Source organism: Accipiter gentilis, chromosome Z, assembly GCF_929443795.1.
Source record: "Accipiter gentilis chromosome Z, bAccGen1.1, whole genome shotgun sequence".
NCBI classification, from domain to species: Eukaryota; Metazoa; Chordata; class Aves; order Accipitriformes; family Accipitridae; genus Astur; species Astur gentilis.
In genome coordinates this window covers 44,500,154-44,522,551 of record NC_064919.1, presented here as the reverse complement: position 1 = coordinate 44,522,551, position 22,398 = coordinate 44,500,154, and the positions used below count along the sequence as shown (strand labels likewise).

At 38.6% G+C, this 22,398-nt stretch overlaps 1 protein-coding gene across 1 annotated transcript in view; it reads right to left on the bottom strand.

Annotated features, from left to right (window-relative positions):
* Positions 1-608: 608 nt before the first annotated feature.
* GKAP1 (G kinase anchoring protein 1) overlaps positions 609-22,398 on the bottom strand; it is a 37,238-nt gene continuing 15,448 nt past the window's right edge. Inside the window, exons 4-12 of the mRNA XM_049794508.1 lie at positions 11,454-11,531; positions 9,753-9,876; positions 8,679-8,701; positions 7,842-7,994; positions 7,358-7,459; positions 5,296-5,359; positions 3,696-3,766; positions 2,833-2,910; positions 609-916 (exon numbers count right to left, since the gene is read on the bottom strand). Coding sequence (XP_049650465.1) covers positions 869-916; positions 2,833-2,910; positions 3,696-3,766; positions 5,296-5,359; positions 7,358-7,459; positions 7,842-7,994; positions 8,679-8,701; positions 9,753-9,876; positions 11,454-11,531 — 741 coding nt within the window. The 3' untranslated portion in view covers positions 609-868. The remainder of the gene's footprint in view (positions 917-2,832; positions 2,911-3,695; positions 3,767-5,295; positions 5,360-7,357; positions 7,460-7,841; positions 7,995-8,678; positions 8,702-9,752; positions 9,877-11,453; positions 11,532-22,398) is intronic.

Below are 22,398 nucleotides of genomic sequence, written 5' to 3'. Positions count from 1 at the left end.
GTGCTCCAGCCCTCTGACCATTTTGGTGGCCCTCCTGTTGACCCACTCCAAGAGGTCCATGTCTTTCCTGTACTGGGGAGTCCAGAGGTGAACACAGTGCTCCAGGTAGGGCCTCACCAGAGCGGAGCAGAGGGGCAGAATCACCTCCCTCGACCTGCTGGCCACACTTCTTTTGATGCAGCCCATGATTCGGTTGGCTTTCTGAGGTGCAAGCACACATTGCTGGATCATGTCCATCTTTTCATCCACCAGTACTCTCAAGTCCTTCTCAACAGGGCTGCTCTCAATCCCTTCATCCCCAAGTCTGTATTGATACTTGCCCCAACCCAGGTGCAGGACCTTGCTTTTGGCCTTGTTGAACCTCATGATGTCCTATACATGGAGAGGAAATAATGACTGGGGTTTTTTGTTTTGTTTAGTTGTTTGTTTTTTTAAAAAAAAGATCTGGATTCAGCAACAGCAAGATGCTTTTGCATAAGCTGTCTCACCAGTTTTGATTTGGTGAAACTTGGACCATTTGCATACTAATGCATTTGGTTCCTGATAGTCATTAAATGAAGTCATCTGAATTGAGAAATTCTGTGAAAGCAAAAATTCAAACAGAGAAATGGAAGAGTAAATTTTATTGAATGATAAAAACTAATGGCATTACAGTTAGTTTCAGCTCTGCTGGAATACTAGTTTTTTAATTTTTCTGTAGCAGAAAGTGCAACAAATCAATTATTCAGACCATTAAACAAACTAGTAATTGTTAATTTCTCTTCAAAAACTGCATAGTTGAGCAGTTGTGCAACAAGTTTATAAATTTCTGCAAAACCCTGAAGAAAGATTTTATGGTTCTTTGCCTTGAATCTGGTGGCAGAGGAGATCACCTGCACTGGTCAGATTCAGAGTGCTTTTTCCCTTTTTTCCCACTCTGTAAGAAAGAATCAAACCAAATATTTGGTTAATATACTAGACATGACACTTTGTATCTGCAGTTATTTTGTATATTAAAGTAGTATAAATTAACAAGAGGAAAACTCAGGAGTTAAGTTGTATAATTTAACAAAAGTATGAAACCATTATGGGATGCAAACTCGTCTGAACTTGATATATTATATAAATTAAAACAGTCAAGGCACTTATAGGATACATAACTGAGATGTTAACATCTAAGGATAAAAACAAACTGGTTTATTGCTTTAATTTTATTGTTTTTGTTTGTTTGTTTTTAATCTACTGATTTTGGTTATATTTTTGAAAGGAATCCTTGTGTTTCAAAGCAGTATTCTATAAAAAAGGGGGCCTCATGTTATTAAGACAATACCACAAAAAGTAGTAATATAAGAAGGGTTGTCCTGGTCAGCCTGCAATATTACAGGAGAGAATAATAAAAGCAGAAACAACAATCCCTGCAAGGCAGATGAGACAGTTTTCCTAAACCGAAACACACACACACAGACACACAAAAAAAGTTAAAAAAAGCAAAAACCCAACCAGCCAGACAAAAAACCACCAAGGTGATGAACCAAGAAGTACAGCAAGATGTGAAAAGATAAAAGCCTGTTAGATTGGGGGAGGGCAGGGGAAAAAAGGCAACAGAATAGCTGATTTTGCAGTAATTCCTAAGCATATAACAAAGACCATTTTTTGTAAACTTTTTACTGTTATTCTATTAATCCTGTTTATTACAATTAGCCACAAGATAAATTTATCTTACTCAAAAATGTCTATTTACAGAGAAAAATATGTAAGACTAGCAAAGGCATAGATGGGAGGAGAAAACAAACAGAAAGACTGAAGTTGTCAAATTGATTCTCATCACCATTCTTACAAGAGATTTACTTTAGTTTCAATTAGTGGTAAGAACACTCAGCTTGTCTGTAAGGGACTGAACAAGCATATATATTTGTCAACTGCTGCAAGACAATTTTAAGAAGGAACTTGCTCACTGCCGTAAAGTGACAAGGGGAAAAAGACAAAAGAAAAAGATGAGATTACATACAGAACTGCACGTAATGCTAGCCAAAGAATTTGATGTAATCAGAAAACATCTGTTGCTTCAGAAAGAGTAATTATGGCTTAACAAGCCCGTTTTCACAAAATTATAGTATTCCAACACAAGCAATGTGTTGCAGCTTGAAATAGGAGAGCTTGCCAAAGACTACATGGCTACCTTAGAAGTTTGCATGATATGCTACAGGCTCTCCTTGTAACCTGTGCAAAAGGTCACAGTCAAAACAAACAAACAAAAACCCCACCAAAACCAAACAAACGAAATGCTAAATGTGTGTCAAGTCATGCACAAGTACAAATCCTTATTCGCAAATACTGTCGCCCCTCAAGAAAGCCAGAATGCTAAGCAGCGTAATATTTATGCAAAAGTTAACTGAAATTCACTACCATGAGTTGCATTAGCAGCAAAGTTGAACAAAACAGCAAGACACTGATCTGATCACTCATATTTCGACACAACTTGTTGTGAATCTCCTATAAAGATTCGGCTAGAGACAGAACTAAGATACTGAACCAAAGAAAGAATGTGGCAAAAAAAGCCATTAAGCCTACAGTTAGCACAGTTACACACAGTTAAACTTGGACAGTGAAACCAACTTGTTGTTGAAGTATGTTTATTGACTAGCATACTTCAAGAAGTTTTCAAGTATAAAACAAGTGGTAGACTTCAACTTGCCAAAACTGTGCCTTAGTTTTGCTATTATTTTTTTTCCTACAATATGAACCATTAATTTTTAACTGGAAAAATTAGAGCTAATGGGTCAGTTCAGAGCACGTTACCTCATGATAGTCTCAGCAACATCAAGAACAGGTAAACTTACAGAAAATAACTACCTGGTATTTCGTTAATTCTGCCTGCAGTAGCTTCACTTTGGATCTTTCTTGCTCTAATGCAGCATGAAGTACAGTTACCTAAAAACATACAGAATATGAATTTATAAAATATCCTTAACCTCTGTGAGTTTATCAAGCCAGTGCTGTTCTCCATTAGTATTGCGTTGGATGAACATGCTGAGTTCAAGAGTGACTACCACTATCATGGTACATGAACTGAAAGGACAAGAAAAATATTCTTTCATGACATTTACTTCCAACATTTACTGGTTTACCTGTATAATGATATAGAAGAGCTATAAAGTTAGAAACTTTTCTGACTTTTGAACTATTCCTTAGTTTATTCCATAAAACACTTAACTGATGTAGTATTATGCAACACAGATAAGCTTATTACATCACCCTCAAAAAATAGTACTGTTATATATGTAAGACGCACATGGACCAAAAACTAAGCATAAAAGTCTTGCATTGCCGACTGACATGTCTTAAGTAATTTGTAGCTTACTTCTGTGCACCCACTGGAGACTAGAAAACAAAAAACACAAAAAAACACCCAGGAAAGAAGCTTCTTCTGAAGCACTTTTCTGAGTTTCCTAGCTTAGGTTACCAGAGCAAAATAATTTCAGGCATGCTGAGGTCTGCGGTCTTTCCAGAAACAGTTCTAAGTGATTCATACTGGAGATTTACATAATACATGTCCTCTGACACACACAGTGCAGGGCTAAAGATGAAATGTAACATTTTTTGCTTCAAACAAGTTCTTGTTTCAGCTTCCTCCCTCCCCCACTTCTATCACTGCCTTAAATAAATAGCATCTTTGAAATACCCATGAAATTTTAGATTTAGAAATCCTTGCTCACCTGTACGGTCAGTTCATTTTTGATAATTTGAGATTCATCAACCTGTAGGAGTATTTCTGCTTTGTCCTTCACTGCAGAGAGAGAAAGATACAGCATGAGGATCCTTCTAGATTTGCAGGTCTCTCATCTGTAATAGCACTGTGACATCTCTTTATTTCACTATTTTGTTACCTGTAAATAATGCTGTCTTCACCAAAAGAACAGTAGATGTTGTAAATCAAAACCAACCACTAGCTACCAGTGCCATTAGTAGCAGCTTGAAAAGTTCTGGAGCTGAAACCCTAGCCTTGCACTACTTACCCCACGCTTAACCCTGTGAGATGGATGGATTTCAGAGGTACCCATTGTGAGCAAAGTCCATCAGAACACTGGTCAAGATGTGGGGATTGTAAGTTTCACATACAAGCTCAGTCTTAGCTATGGAAACTTCTATTTATTCAAATACGGAGATGGTCAAACTATTTAGCTAGTGCACGTGAAATATCTGTGAATAACTTAAAATTCTCAACATGAAGAAATGAAGTTTTTTTCCAGGCTCAGTTCTGCCATGAACTTTCTTATCCCCAAAATACAGAATACTCCGTCTGTAGAAGAACACAAAACTGCTTCATTTTATAGTATGTTACTCTTCCACAAATGAAAAACAACCTTCAGAACTTCACCTCTTTCCTCTCAAGAGGAAAGTATTTTGTCTTCGCTCAGACACTGATCTGAAGTAATAAAGTTCCAGGTTAAAATTTGCAGTGATCAATCACATTATGAACATTTGAACTAGCTTAGACATGGGTTTTGTAAATGTACTTAAAAAGAAAAAAATGAGCTCTTTTTTAGCTGAAAATTTAGCCTGGAAAAGAAACTACATTCAAGAGCTAAATTAAGAAACTGAAAAGCAAAGGCAATTTTGTAACAAAGTTAGTGTGGCTAGCACCACAGACTCAACATAACATCAAGTAAGATCAGGAATATTAAAGGTTAACTATGCATAACAAGTATAAAGATACTAGGATATTGACATATATATATATGTGTGTGTGTATATATGAATTTTTTCCCCCAAACGTTGACAACAAACTCTGAATCATAAAAATCTGAATAGTATTATGATGTAAATTATCACACAGTTGCATATATAATCCTGTGGTTTAGCTATCCCTATTACTTGTGTGGCAAAAGACTTGCTTAGGTGTAGAATGTTTCCAACAGTTCAAAGCACAGCTTGCAAACATGCAAGAACTGAACAGTTTCCTCAAGTGTGTCTAAACAGGTATTATGATGAGATCAGGCCAGAACAGATAGCTGTCACTAGCAAAGAAAGTCTAACTCAAAGAATCCCTGTACCTAAAATGTAACTGAACAGTTTGTATTTCAAAGTTTGTATTAGCTCAACATGCAGTTGATTATTTCATTATGTAACAACAGAAATGCAGCACTGTGTGGTCCACCAAATTCTGTAGTTCACTGCAGTTGCTGTAAACTAATAAATAGCTTCTTAGTTCTCTATAGCTGTCACTGCGACAAGTTATTTTTAAAAAGCTGCTTTGAAAGTTCCTTCCATGTTTTAAAAAGAACATTTAAGTTTCCTGATAAAACTCTTACTTACTTTCACCTTCTTGCATCATCTTCAGAAGCTGTGCATTTCTTGCTTTTACTTCTTTATACTTCGTCTGCATTAAAGAGACTGAATTGTTACACGTATACCCTACTAAAAAAAACAGCATACTATAATCTAAGCGTAACTTACTAGTTTAAAATGACAACTTCTGCAGAGAATCTAATCATAGAATCACAGAATCATAGAATAATTTTGGCTGGATAAGGGCTTTAAGATCATCTGTGTCTTAATTAAACCACAGCCAAAGTAAGGAACACACAACAAGAGAAGTGGATTAATAACAGAGTCAAGAAAAGGAGGCAAGCACAAGGCTTAGAGCAAGTTAAAATAAGAAAGCTGTGTCAGTGCATTGACAGTGCAGGAACCACAATTCAGGTCTGCCTGAAGTATACAGGCCTGTTGTATTGAAGGCTTTGTGGTTTCTCCCCTGAAAAATTACAACAATTATAAATGCACTTTCTAGATACTGAGATAATACAAATAGTCTGCCATATTACTTGGCAAGTAGGGTAAGACCCCACTGCTCTACAGATTATTTTATTCAGCAGTTAGCGTTACTATTTTACAGTTTCTTTCAACTCTTTACAGTTTACTACTCAAGAACCTATTTTTACTGGTTTTTCCAACCTATCTGATATCACCACACTTTATTTGTAAGTCAGTCTTTTCCCTAATTAGCCACCAATGTCAGTTCTAGCCATGTATCTTAGCTGTAAACTTATTTTTCCTGTCACAAGTCTCATCATCAGTTTGCTCTTGTAGGCTCTTGAAAATGGTTTAATTTCAGTCATACTTTTTTTGGCAGTAAAGAAGCTACTATCTTCTACTTCGAATATCAAACCAGTCCTTGAGGTTTATTGGCTTACATTTAAGCCAGACCTTTCATGGCTGCCTAAACCTGTATTAATGTCTCTGGACAAGTTAATAAAATTAAGCAGCTGTATCATTGCCCATCACCTTACCAGTATCCTTACACATCACATATATACTGTCAAACAAGTGCTGACAGTGGTGAATATGAATGGTTTTATACGTTAAAGTTTTACCTGGGGTTTCCAACTTTAGTACATAGTGTAACAGCTGTTAACAAAGTTCATGTCTTTATCACTACAAGTAAAAGTACTTCTTTGAAGCATCAGAAAACTCCCAGTCTGTCAACCTGCTCAGTCTACCTTAAGCAATGAAGAAAAATAGTAGTAGAATAATTTAAAATAATTCTATACTGCTTTACTGTATTTTGTTACAATGCCAGCTCCTCATGGAAATTTTGCCCTTTTTGCTCTAGATACTATCCAGAAAACACTAACATGGACTGAAAACAGGGAGACAGATAATATTCCTCAGCTACTCTGGTATATAGCAATACCATGTAGTTAAGAATGAGCAAATCTTTTCTTCCTGGTGTGTTTTAGCATATGTCAAATCTGATTTCCAATTTCACTTGCATGTAATAGGAAAAGATACAACAAAATACAGGACTCTGTTCTTGTTATGCTGCAGCTTTAAAGGAGCTTCTCTCAAACCTGACAAAATATGCATTGATTTCTTTAACCACTTCAAATGTTGGACTGAATCTACAAAAAATCCCAACACCATGTAATTCTTACATGCAAGAGAAGCTGAGCAGAATTTAAAAAATAAATAGGTTGGAAAAGACCCAAGAAAGTCCAACTTCCTGCTCAAAGCAGAGCTAACTTCCAAGGCAGATCAGATTACTCAAGCTCTTGCCTAAGATTACTTTTTTTTTTTTTTTTTGACCATGAGAACAGCAATACTAGAAAACAAGTAGTGACTGATATGCCAGATATTAAGTTTATTTCCTGATGCTTTGTCTTGATTCTTTTGATTATTTTTAGATGCTTAACTTACTTACCAAGAAAGACTGCTTCATGTGGTACTGAAAGAATAATTTACTCTGTAAACACATAATCTGTGGCCAGACTAAAGCATCTCTACAGATTGTCACATGTTAATAAATACTTTGTTTCAAATGTTTAATAACAAAATTTTAAGTTTTGTCTACTATTTGAAGGTATTATCAGCTACCTACCTCCCACTGAGTTATTGTATTTTTCAGTTGCTCAATTTCTGCATCTTTCTTTTCAAGCTCGAGCTTTAGTCGTTCTGTTTTTCCATCTTTCAAAACACTCTCCTGTAAGCAAGAAAACATCACTTCTTAATTTAGTCATGTGAATTCAATTCTTGGGAAAGGCAACTTATTTGTTTACTAGAGAAAAGAATTTCTGATCGAAACTAAAGAGGTATATGTGAATAGATACCAAAAGGATAAGAAACGCAGTAATAAATATTGGCATTGTCTGTGGAGCAAAAATTATTTCAATCACAAATGTTTTGTGTTAGAAAAATTAAGTCATTTAAATACCTCTTCCAATAGATAAAAACATTACAGTGTTGTGGGGGTTTTAATTCTTTAAGATTATCATGCTTTTGATTTGTGCTTTCTTCTACTCAGGTGCTCCCTTCTGATCATTGAGTAAGCTTCTTCACTTCAGAATGACTGCTGTTTTACATGCCTGGCTGTATTCACGAGACGTGCAGTTATCTGTTTCACCGTAATCAGTGGGCTGGACTCTCCTTTTCTCTCTTTCAAGTATTCTGTGAACATCATCTTCCAGCCTGTTGAAAAATCCTCCATCATGCAATGAAGACTGGGAAGAGTTCAGTTCCTGTCAAAAATAAGTACTATAATATATGTTCCTTTACCTGTAAGTTAATATTGAGCTAGAAATCAACATGTTTAAAAAAACAGCTTAAGTCATGGAAAAGCGTTACATCTAGATATTGTTTTATGTTTTACATCCTGAGAATACTGTGACTTCCACCTAAAGAATGTTACCAATTGAAGAGCCTAGAAATGAATTAATATTTAACTGATAAGATTACACAAAAACACAAAGTTGGAATTTAATAATTTTGTCCTATGACTACATTAATTTATGTTTTATTTCACTGTTAACTATTATTCCCTCTAAGAGTTTTAATATTTGTGGACTGTACCACAACACAGTAGCATCACAGTACTTTATTACCTAATTTGCTTCTCTTTTTTGTACTACAAATTGTATTTTTAACATGCTTTTAAATCTGAAGTTGCATCAAAGACTATCTGAAAACTAAAGCAGGAAGTAGTTCTAAGAAAGCCACTACTAAGTTTTCAAGATACAAGAACTGCAGACATACATCTCTTAAATCTGCATCTGTAAAAATTGTCCAAATGGAAATCAGTCAGTTTCAGAATGTTTAATTGATTATTGCTATAGAAAGTGCCAAAAATAATTACCTTCTAAACCTAAGAGGTTTTGTTGGGGTTTTTTTGGTTTTTTTATTCAACTAGTTTGAATAAGACTTACCTCATGTTTTTTAGCAAGGTTATCTGAAAAGAATAGAAAAAGTGACATCAATAAGTTACTCAGATCATGTACAGCTGGCTATTGAAACATGACATTTTGGAAAGTGGGGGAAAAAACCCGTCTATTGGAGTTCTTCAACATTAACTCTCCTCTCCAAGTCACAATAAAAAAAAGTCATTACTAAAGCATTAGAAGCCAAGATTATAAACTATGTATTACATCAATCCCTGTATTTGCATCTTCTTCCAGATCTTTCAGACTATTTAATCAAAAGCAGCATCCCATATTTGTTTGCTTCAGTTAAAGTGGAAGGCAAGGTCTTCAGTAAAAAAACTTAAGGAATCTGTTGGTTTGATTCTTTTTAAGTCTATTTAGGCTTTTATAGCATGTATCTCACTGTATACCTGAATGTCTTCCATGCCTTCCAGACTTCTGTGCTTTCAATCTTTTTCCTCTATTCAGATTATTTTGAAATAATGCATTTAATAAATATTGTAATTTAGATAAAAACATCCTTAAAAGAAAAAACTTAGAAAACAAATTACTTTTTTTTCCTTTCCTAGCACCTACCTTGATTTCTTCACTAAAATTAAGAATCTCTGCCCTATAGACACAGATGAAGGGGGTTTAAACATATAAATAATGCATATAATGAATATATATGTTACTTAATAAAAGCCAGTATCATGAAGAAAGGCAAACAATGACTTGCTATTACCCAGGAAATAGAGAAACTCAGTTGGCTGAGGAGTACAAACTTGGTAAAACAAAAAACCCCACTTAGATTTAAAAAAAGAAGTCACATTAAGAGTGTTTGAGTCGCCACCCACCCCAGGGATACTACATGAAATTACGTTTTCCTTAACCTCTTCTTTTCTTCCTGCTAATCTAACTAGCCCATTATTACAAAACGAACACTTAGCTTTTAGACTTGGTAGGACACACTAACTGCGACTCATTTAGTGTTTGTTTAAACACAGTATTAATGAACAGAGACAGAAGGGCATTTTGCTGTTAGCACACACACTATGAAAATTCCAAGCAGAACAGCTCATATGGTATGATAAGGCATACCTATATTACTGTCTGACTGAAAGTCTTTCAGAGACACAGTGAGAGGTTTGTCTTTTCCTTGCTGGTTCTTTTTCTTATTCACAGACTTTGACTGAGGTGAAGTATTTTCAACGTTTTCATATTCCTAGAAGAATAAAGTCCCACTGGTATAATTTTCTTCAATACCCAAATATTTTTTCCTGAAGCTTTATAAAGGAAAAAAAGTAGCAATAATGTACTAAAGGAGATTTTAGCCTGAACAGTAATTTGCAGACTTCAGATTGGTTTAGAGAGTGCAAGACATATCAGCAATTAAGCATCAATTCTGTTCTCTGAAGTAGAGCATTGTTCTTCACTAAACAGCAAATGAACTACCTGCCTAATGCTTCCTCAATCACCTATGTCACATTTTATCCAGAAACTTATAAACTGAGAATATACTGTAGTCAAATGCAGGAAGGCAGAGTGCTACATAATGCAGGTTATTACTTTCTTCAAAAAACAGAGGTCTACTGCACCTTCTTTTCAGTCTCAAAATATTCTTACTCATTCAGTAGAAGTCAGAGAGCTATTAGTGTGCAGCAATGCTCTACCAATTGACTGCTAGTGAAATCAGACATGATAGCGATTTGAATGGGAGTCCCACCTACCCACACATCTATGTTAACATTCTTAGCAAATTATCAATGTCCCAGTTGTTAAAAATAATATTACATACTAATTAATTAAATATTTTAACTAAGATTTAAAATAATCTTAAGTAATCTTAAGAAAAAAACTGTTATATAGAAAGCAAAGATGAAAATGGAGTGATTTTCTTTCCATTGAAACAAGATTTGTTCAGCATACTTATGTACTGTATATTTTGAATATATAGTATATATTTTAAATTATTCAGAGGTAATTCTCGAAAAGTCTACAAACAATGCTATGCTACTATGCCTGAAGGTTGTCTTCACTTTAAAAAAAAACACTTTTAGTATGCAAGTTAAAAATTTATCCAAGGTTTTCAAGAACTACAGTACTCCTGCCCTTAAAAAACTGAAGTATTGCACAAAGATATTTGCACAAAAGTGCATGTTCAATTTTTATTTATTTGATGCATAATTATTTTTAAATTTACATATTTTCATAACATTTCATTGGCTCCTGATTTATTGCAAATACAAAGCAACTTCCTGTTAGAAATAAAAATTTCATCTAAGCACACTTTTTCAGAACAATTCTTGAGTTTTGCAAGAACCACTCAGAAAACAGCATCCTGACCAGCTAAGAAAATGTATACAGCTTATTAGAACTAAAATATTAACATTCAGAGAAAAGATGTTAGCAAAAATGCAAATGATTCAACCATAACTAACACTTTAATGCCTAAGAAGTCAGTACGTTGATTCTCTTACTCTTCAAGTGTGCTGGATTTTTTCTGAGGAAGGTCAGGAACTCTTGTTGTACTCTTAAAAAGTTTCAGTGCATTTATATGCCAGAAAATTAAAAAGGTAAAACTAATTTTCCACCTTTACAGGCCAATTAACCCCCCCCATACTACTGTATATGGTTTCTTTCAAATCCAATATTTCTCTGAACTCTTGAGCATCTGAAGAGTGTAAGCAAACAATTTACCTGAAGAAAATTATACTTTTAGGAGGCTTTTTGCTTTATTTTTAAAATTCAAGCCTCAAACTTGTTGTACAGCTTTTACACTAGGATGAATCCTGCAAATACCTTTTTGTGCTCTTCATATTCCAGTTTGCTTAGCAGCAATGCTTTTTCAAGATCAGCTTCAAACATTTCAGATGTCAGCTGAAGAGACAAAATTAACATATTTCACATGACTAGGCTGTTAAAAAAAAAAGCAGACAAAACCACTAAGACCATGCTAAAATTTCAGTTTCAATACACATATCACTACAATTGCCAAAAAGCTAAGTTTCACTGATGTGACATATGGCATTATTAACAGCTAATACACCTTTTTGTACCATAAGTAATAAAGTATCTTGCTTTAGGAAACTTTGTGACTGACGTAAGCATACAACAAGTTGTGCACATCTTTACATAACACAGTTACCATCTTAATGATTTATTTACATGAGATTTCTTTAAAATAATTTTATTTGTCATCTGAAGCATGAAAACCAGAGGATGTTAAAGGATGAAAATGGTCATTGTAAACCATCAGAAAGTCTAAGTGCTCATCCATTGCACAGAAAAGATGAGGTTGAGCACACTTTATTTTTTTCTTAAAAGGAGAGCAGAACGAAGAAAACCTGAATTATATCAAGATGTTTTCTCTTTCATTTCAGAGAAAAGGAAGTATGTATGTCTTCTTGGGAGACGCAAAGAAAATTTGAAGGTTCTAGGTGTGAGCCATTAAGAAAAAGAGCTAGGAACAACACAACAGGAATGAAGGATGGGATACCTCCTTTTTTCTTGTGTTATAGGAAAATAGGAAAGTGCAGGAAAGTCCAGCTCCTGCTGCATAAAAGGTTGAAGGATTGAACTGAGAAGACCAGTAGCAGCAACAGTTCAATGCAGCCAAAATAAGAGATCTACCTAGAGGACATAGATGCTATAGCTGAGGTAGATAGTGGGTAATCTAACTGTGTAAACAGCTAATAGTTACTATATACAGCAAAGTTAACCAAGATTAAGTTGTTCGGAATGCAAAACTCTGTTCCTTTGAGGTCTACTGTCTTAAGGAATCACTACAATCCGCTGTGTGATGTGCTGCCAAATCGAAGCCTTATTCTTCATCATAGCTCTCTCCTTTTCATGCCCTTAACTAAAATATTAATTAGTAAAAATAATTACTTTAATGATAATTTTCTTGTTCTTTGAATTTCAAATTGAGGTCCTTTTCATTCACCCCAGAATAACTACGAGCGCTGTTAAAGCGAAGAAATTACTTAAGTGGTCTTAAGCGGTCTTGCTCAAACTGGGCTGCGCGACATACATTAGCTTTTTTGTTTGTAGGAACCATGTTCTGAAAAAAACCTTGCAAGTTCTCATATGCTTTACATATGCCTAAAAGTGATTTATTACACGGTGTTAAAGCACACGCATTCTTCCTAATTGTTTGTTCAACAATTCATATGATCAGTCTTGCTTAAGAGAAAACCAAGGAGTGGCTTCTAGTTTTTACCGCAGTAAACCAGCCCTTTTTGAGCAGTTATTTGAAACGCAGTAAAATAGTGCTCTCAGCATAAATTGCTACAAGATTTCATGTAGACTTCAGGGTCCCATCATTCCCAGCTTTGCACTTGGTTTGCGGTTCAAGCTTGGCATCAACTGATTGCCCTGGCCCTCACTGGCAAGGTTTTTGTAGCAGGGGAGGCAGGGAAGAGCCATGGACCCAGGGCAGGAGCCAGGCTGAAGACACCTCAGAACCACCCAGGGGTGGCGAGCGGCAGGGCAGGAGCAAAGCGCTGCGGGTGGAGGGGACCCTGCAAATGGACCCCCACCTCCTACACTGCCCACAGCTTCACAAAGAGGGGGGAGGAGAGGTTTTGCAGCAGCCAGAGGTGGGGTTTTTTCTTGTTTGTTTTCTTTCAGTATCAGAATTAGTAATTAGAGGTTTGATAACTGACAATAAATCGACTGAAATTCCCCAAAAGTCAGTGAACTGGTTTTGCCCACAGCTATTGAATCCAATCTGACAATGATAGTTACCTATCAAAAATTAGGCCTTGTAGTCTACTACACTGAAAAACTCAACATGAACATCATGGAAAAAGGAGAGAATGGGGATTAAAAAAAAACAACACAAAAAAAACAGGCTACCAAAAAGAGAACAACTAACACAGAAAAATACAGTGAACTCACAAGAAAGACAAACTTAGGATTTTTACCTTTGTGTGTCTGAAAGTGCTAATTTAGCACACAAGCTCCTAAATAGTGTCGTGGTTTAACCCCAGCCAGCAACTAAGCACCACACAGCTGCTCACTCACTCCCCCCCACCCAGTAGGATGGGGGAGAAAATCAGGAAAAAAAAAAGTAAAACTCCTGGGTTGAGATAAGAACGGTTTAATAGAACAGACAAGAAGAAACTAATAATGATAACACTAATAAAATGACAACAGCAGTAATGAAAGGACTGGAATGTCCAAATGATGTGCAGGGCAATTGCTCACCACCCGCCGACTGGCACCCAGCCAGTCCCCGAGCGGCGATCCCCCACCCCCACTTCCCAGTTCCTATATTAGATGGGACATCCCATGGTATGGAATACACCGTTGGCCAGTTTGGGTCAGGTGCCCTGGTTGTGTCCTGTGCCAACTTCTTGTGCCCTGGCTGGGCATGAAAAGCTGCAAAATCCTTGACTATAGTCTAAACAATACTGAGCACCAACTGAAAACATCAGTGTTATCAACATTCTTCACATACAGAACTCAAAACACAGCACTGTACCAGCTACTAGGAAGACAGTTAACTCTATCCCAGCTGAAACCAGGACAAATAGTTATCAAGAATTAGTACTACCACAATGTTGCTACAACTATTAAACAAGTGGTCAAAAATTGCATTATGTGATCCCTAGCACAACAACCCCTATCATAATTTACTTACCTAGCAGTCATTCAGTTCAGGACAAGACTGAGTGTTTGAAGCTGGCTATACAAAGGTCTCCACTTCTAAGCAGCAGCCAAGTTGAGGGCTTTAGACATAAGTATCCTCAAAACCAGTCATCTCCCCCACAGTTTCCCAAGCACATTCAGTCCTGCTTCTATGCATACATAGCCTGACTGTCTCAGGATAGACAGCTATAGGCTCACTACCACTTAAACCTATCCAGAAATCTTGAAATCACCGGTTTGTTTACTTAGGTACTGGGAGCACACAACCAATAGGCAAGTTCTGGAGTACACCTAATAGTCATAAGAAATTGAGATCCATGCACAAAGCTCTTACAGTGACTCTCGTAAAAGCTTTGCTGAAGACTGACCACGCTGTTTACAGAACAGCTCTGTAGTTAAGACAAATGCTGATGTATTGGTTTTGTTTGGCAAGGTTTTGGTAGCGGGGGTGGGGGGGGTTACAGGGGTGGCTTCTGTAAGAAACTGCTGGAAGCTTCCCCTGTGTTCGAGAGAGAGAGCGAGCCCATATTAGCCGGCTCTGAGACAGACCCGCCGCCGGCCAAGGCCGAGCCAATCAGTGATAGTGGTAACGCCTCTGTGATAACATTTTTAAGAAGGAAAAAAAGTGGGGACGGGGAGAAACTGCCGCCGGAGTGAGGAGTGAGAACATGTACGAGAAACAAGCCTGCGGACACCAAGGTCAGTGAAGAAGGAGGGGGAGGAGATGCTCCAGGCGCCGGAGCGAAGATTCCCCTGCAGCCCGTGGTGAAGACCCTGGTGAGGCAGGCTGTCCCCCTGCAGTCCAGGGAGGTCCACGGTGGAGCAGATCTCCACCTGTAGCCCGTGGAGGACCCCACGCCGGAGCAGGTGGGTTCCCGAAGGAGGCTGTGACCCCGTGGGAACCCCGCGCTGGAGCAGGCTCCTGGCAGGACCTGCGGATCTGCGGAGAGAGGAGCCCACGGAGCAGGTTTTCTGGCAGGACTTGTGACCCCGTGGGGGACCCGCACTGGAGCAGTGTGCTCCTGAAGGACTGCACACCGTGGAATGGACCCATGCTGGAGCAGTTCGTGAAGAACTGCAGCCCGTGGGAATGGCCCACGTTGGAGGAGTTCGTGGAGGACTGTCTCCCGTGGGTGGGACCCCACGCTGGAGCAGGGGAAGAGTGTGATCAGCCCTCGTCCTGAGGAGGTGAAGCGGCAGAAAATAACGTGTGATGACCATAAACCCCATCCCTGTCCCCCTGTGCCGCTGGGGGGGCTTGGTGGTGAAATCCGGGAGGGTAGTTGTGCCCGGGAAGAACGGAGGGGTGGTGGGAAGGTGTTCTGAGATTTCATTTTACTTCTCATTACCTTGCTCTGGTTGATTTGTAATAAATTGAGTTATGTTTTGCAAATTGAGTCTGTTTTGCCCGTGACGGTAATAGTGAATGATCTCTCCTGTCCTTATCTCGACCCGCGAGCCTTTTGTTATATTTTCTCTCCCCTATCCAGCTGAGGATGGGGGAGTGATAGAATGGCTTTGGTGGGCACCCGGTGTTCAGCCAGGGTCAACCCATCACAACTGACAATCTTTTAAAAGGAAAGTGCCAGGCTGTATGCTAATTTGGAAGGTAAATATGAAAAGAGGAACTCTTCATGAACTAGGAGATGCTCCTTGGGGACCTGACCTCTGTGGAAGCAGGGAGATGCTGTTTCTCACCCAGTGCTGAATATCACCATCCCTTGCAAGTATACCATTTAAAATATACCTTTTCATTATCAATGTTGTATTACTGGACAAGGGAAACTTCGGAACCAAGAGGCTTTCATGCCTTCTGCATCTGAAGACAAATTCATGTGTCTCCTCTCAGATAAGCATGTGCCAGTTGCAGCTTGAACCTTCCTGCCTATCGGTTTCTCCTGATATAGAAAATGAACTACTAATTGCTCAATGATTGTCTCTCTATAACTTTACATATGAGACAAAGACTGGTGTTTGTAAGAAGGAACCATGAACAATCACAAAATCTTGTCGAGAAGACACAAGTAGAGGCCTTGCTTGAATAGATAGGGCTAGCAAAGATACGAACTCCTGCCTTTGTTCCCGTAACCATATGATTCTTGTAACACTGCTTACCAAGGACTGGTGTCTGTCAGGGATTAAGCTTGTCAGGGACCGGTACTCGTCAAGGACGGATGCGTCAACCAAGGAAGTGATAATAAGAACTGAAATATAGGTCTAAGATAAGGTGTATGAGAAGCAACCATAAAACTGTTATAATTGCCTAGTAAGAAGAGAGCATGCGTGAATGACTAAAGTTCATCTAAAGGACAGAAGAGGAAGAAGAAGATAGAACCCCTGAAGAAGTAAACGACCACCAGACAAATCTGAGCATGCGCAATGATGACATATACATTTTAGAATTGCTGACACAAGCCTTTTTAATTACTCCGCCTCCACTTATGCATATATATGTTTTTGTATTGAATAACCTTATGAATATGTATATTTACATTGTATAAATTTCTGGTAAATTGTGCAACGGTGTGCACGATAGGTGGAGCGATCCCCCATGCAACCAGCGCTGTCAATAAAGAATACCTACTTAATAGTTAATCAAACCATTGAGTTAATTTCTTTGAATCAATCTGGCGACCCAGATGGGACCCTCTCTGCTCGGCTGCAGGACCCGCTGAGAACAGGACTCCCTAGGGTACCCCCGGGATTTTCCCGGAGGGACTCCTCGCCTCACTCGGATCACTGCGGGAGCAGACAAGGACACCATCTAAAGGATTAAAGGTATTCTTTATGTCTTTGGGTTTGGGACCGGTCATTTGGAAAAGCTATCCATAAGTCATAAAATTAACTTATGCAGGATGGCATATGCCAGGTAGCTGATGCTCTTGGTATACATTTGGTTTTGGTTTGATACGTGTCTGGACACTTTTGTTTCAGTATACTCTGTATGCTGTTGTGCACTTTGTGTGCTTTTGGTTTGGTGCCCATACATGTACTTTGGTTTTTTGATTTGAATTTGTTTCGGACCTTTTGGCTAACTGAATGTGGTAAACGACCATTGGAATCGGATTACGGAGACCGCTGTGAGTTCTGAGTTAAAACTGTGTCAAAACGGTGAATTGAATGAATGAGTGAGAAGCAGCTGCAGAGTGTGTGTGTGAAATTCCAATCCGCAGTTTCACTCCGTAGGAGGTAGGGCCGGAGACGAATGAGGTGTGACTGACTCTCTGATGATTTGGGAGACGAACTTGTATATTATTATAGTTATAAGTTTGAGCTTGATTATTTTGATTATCTTGTTCTTGTAGTGTTGTTGTTGTAAGAAATTCCCTGTTTGGTGTATTATATAAATGTGGGTATACGAATGGTGTCTTCTGCATCCGGGAAACGAGTGTAGACCTATATATATATCCTAGAGTGTGTGTGGTGTAAACAAAGGTTGCAAATAGATTGTGGAAAGGATACTGAATGCTCTGAGTGTCGGGTTTGGACTCCCTGGGACAAGAGAGAGCGGGCTACCTATATAGTTGAGATTGTTTGTGGTTGTAAAGGTGAGCATATAAACGAGTAATATGGGAGGTAAACAAAGTGGTGGAATATTGAAAAAGAGCCCCTTAGGCTGTATCTTGAATCACTGGAATAAGATAGGGGGACCGTCAGGTGGAGGCGTGGATAAGAAAACTTTAATAAAATATTGCAATCAGTGGTGGCCTTTATATAAATTAGACGATGATGAAAAATGGCCCTTTAATGGGACACTGAATTATAACACTTTGTTACAATTGATGTTGTTTTTGAGACGAGAAGGAAAATGGGATGAGGCGATGTGTGCAGATATGTTTTTCACTTTAAGAAATCATTCAGAATGGCAGAAAGAATGTGGCATTAATTTGGCCCCACAAGACCCTCTTGTGTTAGCAATGGAGAAGGAGCAGAAAAGGAGTACAGGGAAGATGAAGAGATGTTGTTCGGCATGTAGTATAGGACAAAGATGTATAAAATTAAAGGAAACTGAGGAAAGAATGGAAGATTTTATTTTTTCACCACACTTGTTACCCCCAACACCCCTAGAAGGTAATTCCAATGATGATACGGGTACGAAAGAACCTGATGAAGGTACGAGCACGAAAGATTTAGGTTTTACTCCTATTACAGCTCGCACCCGGAGTAAGATTGGTCCAATAATCCAGGCTCCCTTAAGACAGGCAGTAGGAGCTATTGGTCCTACGAAAATTAAAGTGCCATTTACAATGAATGATTTAGATTCATGGAGAGAAATAGTAAAAGAATATCAGGATGATCCTGAAGGAATTGCTAAAAGATTTGAGTTCATTGTTAAAAATCAAGATCCAGATTGGAAGGACATCGATTTGATGTTAGATGCCTTAACTGAAACTGAAAAGCAATTAATAATAAGGAATGCACGGACTCAGGTCCAAATTCAAATAACTGCTGGGGTTTTACCCGGTGTGGTAGATAATCACGTACCGAGAACAGACCCCAATTGGGACCCTAATGATGACCATGATTACCGATTGTTGAAAAAATATCAAGAATGGATAAAAATTGGTATTGAAAATGCAGTACCGAAAGCAGTTAACTGGTCAAGTCTGTATGCAGTAAAACAAGGTCAGACTGAAACTCCCACAGAGTTTCTTGACCAGTTAAGAGTAGCTATGCGGAAATTTACTACCTTAGATCCCTTATCTGAAGTGGGAAAACAACAGTTGGTCTCTTTGTTTTTAGGACAATCTTCAGAAGACATAAGGCGAAAGCTTCAGAAATTGAAAGAGCCTGAGATAAGGGACTTAGAAAAATTGATAGAGGAAGCTTGGAGAACATATCGGAACAGAGAAGGGGAGGAGAGACGAAAAATGGGAAAAGCTATTGCTGTAGCTACTATAGCCGCGCTGGGAAAACAGGACAACTCCCTTTGTGGGAGGGGTCGGGGAACTGGAAGGAGGGGAGGCTCACGCCAGCCCCTAAGATCAGACCAATGTGCTTATTGTAAAGAAATAGGCCACTGGAAAGGACAATGTCCTAAGCTGAGTGGAGCGCAAGCTGTTGTAGCCAATGTTACCTCTGGTCAATGAGGGGGACCGGGGGAATCCACCCTAGCGGATCCACTGGTTAAAATTAAGCTAGGGAAAATAGAACAAGAGGTGGATTTTCTTGTAGATACGGAAGCGTCCTATTCAGTGTTAAATCAAAGGCTGATACCAGAGGATGAAGAGTTTGTGACTGTAGTGGGAGCTACTGGCCAGCAGAAAAAGGCTTATTTCCTAAAACCGCTTAAATATAAATTGGGTAAACAAATAGGAATACATAAATTTCTGTATTTGCCCGGATCTCCAAAATCCTTGTTACGCCGTGACTTGCTAGAACAATTGGAAGCAGAAATTGTTTTTGAAAAAGGAAAAATGGAATTAAAAATCAAGGAAGACCAGCTAATTAACGTTTTAAGCTTGGCATTAATACAAGCTGAACCAAAATTTGAAGTACCTCCAGAAATTGTTGATCAAGTATATCCTGGAGTCTGGGCCTCTGACGTTCCAGGAAAAGCTAAAAATGCAGCCCCTATAGTAATTAAGCTGAGACCAGGAAAAGAACCTGTCAAAGTTAAGCAATATCCCCTGAAATTAGATGATAGGAAGGGGATCAAGGAAATAATTGACAGGTTTCTACAATACGGAATATTGATTGAATGTGAATCAGAATATAATACACCTATATTACCAATTAAAAAGGCAGATGGGAAAAGCTATAGGTTAGTCCAAGATCTGAGAGCCATAAACAAGATTACTGAGGATATACATCCAGTAGTCACGAATCCATATACTTTGCTAACAAAACTAAAAGATAGCCAAGTTTGGTTTACCGTACTGGATTTGAAAGATGCCTTCTTCTGTCTGACCTTAGCCACAGAAAGTCAGAATTTGTTTGCTTTTGAATGGGAAAATCCTGAATCCGGGAGAAGAACTCAGTTAACATGGACAGTACTACCGCAAGGCTTTAAGAATAGCCCCACCATCTTTGGAAACCAACTGGCAAAAGAGCTTGAAACTTGGGTACCTCCAGACAATGAAGGAATCTTGTTACAATATGTGGATGATCTCTTAGTAGCTACTGAAACCAGGGAAAGCTGTATTCGATGGACTGTAAATCTTCTTAATTTTTTGGGTTTAAATGGATATCGAGTCTCTCAACAGAAGGCCCAGCTGGTTCGACAGCGTGTGACCTACCTGGGACTTGAAATCTCGGGAGGACAACGGGAACTCGGGACTGAGCGAAAAGAAGCCATTTGCCGAACCCCAGAGCCCCAAACGGTAAAAGAGCTGCGGACCTTTTTGGGAATGACAGGTTGGTGTCACCTTTGGATACATAATTATGGATTATTGGTAAAGCCATTATATGATCTGATAAAGAGAGACCAGTCAAAAGTAATTTGGACTGGAGAAACACGAAATGCATTTAAGCAGCTCAAACAAGAACTAATGAGAGCTCCTGCTCTGGGGCTGCCGGATGTTTCCAAACCATTTTGGCTGTTTTCGCATGAGAGACAAGGAATAGCTTTGGGAGTACTAGCACAAAGACTTGGTCCCTATAAACGGGCAGTAGCTTATTTCTCCAAACAACTGGACGAGGTGAGCAAAGGATGGCCTGGTTGCCTCCGAGCTGTCGCAGCAGTTGTTATTCAATATTCAAGAGGCCCGGAAGTTTACCATGGGACAGAAGATAACAGTGCTGGTCTCTCATACAGTTTCAGCGGTTTTGGAACAAAAAGGAAGCCATTGGCTCTCGCCCCAGAGATTCTTAAAGTACCAAGCAGTGTTAATAGAACAAGATGATGTAGAAATTGTAGTTACTAACATTGTCAATCCAGCCTCTTTTCTTAGTGGAACTCTGAATGAACCAGTGACACATGACTGCATAGAAACAGTAGAAGCTATATATTCCAGTCGACCAGACCTCAAAGAAGAACCTCTGGAGGATGCTGAAAACTCCTGGTATACCGACGGGAGTAGTTTTATAAAACAGGGACAACGTAAAGCAGGATACGCAATCACAACCACCCAACAGGTAATCGAATCTAAGCCTTTGCCTTCTGGGACTTCAGCCCAAAAGGCGGAGATAATTGCCCTTACCCGAGCACTGGAATTGGCAAAAGGGAAAGAGATAAACATTTGGACAGATTCTAAATATGCATTTGGAGTAGTTCATGCTCACGGTACAATTTGGAAAGAACGAGGATTGCTAACTGCTCAAGGAAAGCAAATAAAACATGCAGAAGAAATCTTAAAGCTATTAGAAGCTGTAAAGCAACCAGAAAAGGTAGCTATCACGCATTGTCGAGGACACCAAAAAGGAAACACAGATCCAGAAATTGGAAATCGACTAGCAGATTATGAGGCTAGGCGGGTGGCAGAAGAAGTGGAAGCAGAAACATTATCCTTAATACCAGACGGTAAAATCCAAACTGTAAGTACAAATCAAAACCCAAATTATTCAAAAGAAGACTTAAAATTAATTGAAGATCTGGATGGTAAAGTAGAGTCAGATGGATGGGTTCGTTTAGCAGATAATCGTATAGTAATACCATCCAATTTGATATGGACAACAGTTTTAACTGAACATAATAAGACGCATTGGGGAGCAGATGCCCTGTACAAAAACTTAAATCAGAAATTAATAGGACGCAATCTGTATACAATGGTGAAACAAATATCTCAACAATGTGAAATTTGTTTACATAATAACCCTAATGTGGCAAATAAAGTGAGGTTGGGGATAATTGGCAAAGGAAATTATCCAGGACAACAGTGGCAAATTGATTTTTCGGAGCTCCCAAGAAAAGGGGGGTACCGATACTTGTTAGTCATGACTGACACATTTTCAGGCTGGCCAGAGGCTTACCCCTGCCAAACAAACAAAGCTAGAGAAGTAACTAAGATATTGTTGAATGAAATCATTCCTCGTTTTGGAATTCCAGCAACAATATCTTCCGATCGAGGTTCTCATTTTTGTGCCAAAGTAGTACAGCAGGTGAGCAAAACTCTGAAGATAGACTGGCAGTTACATACCCCATATAGACCTC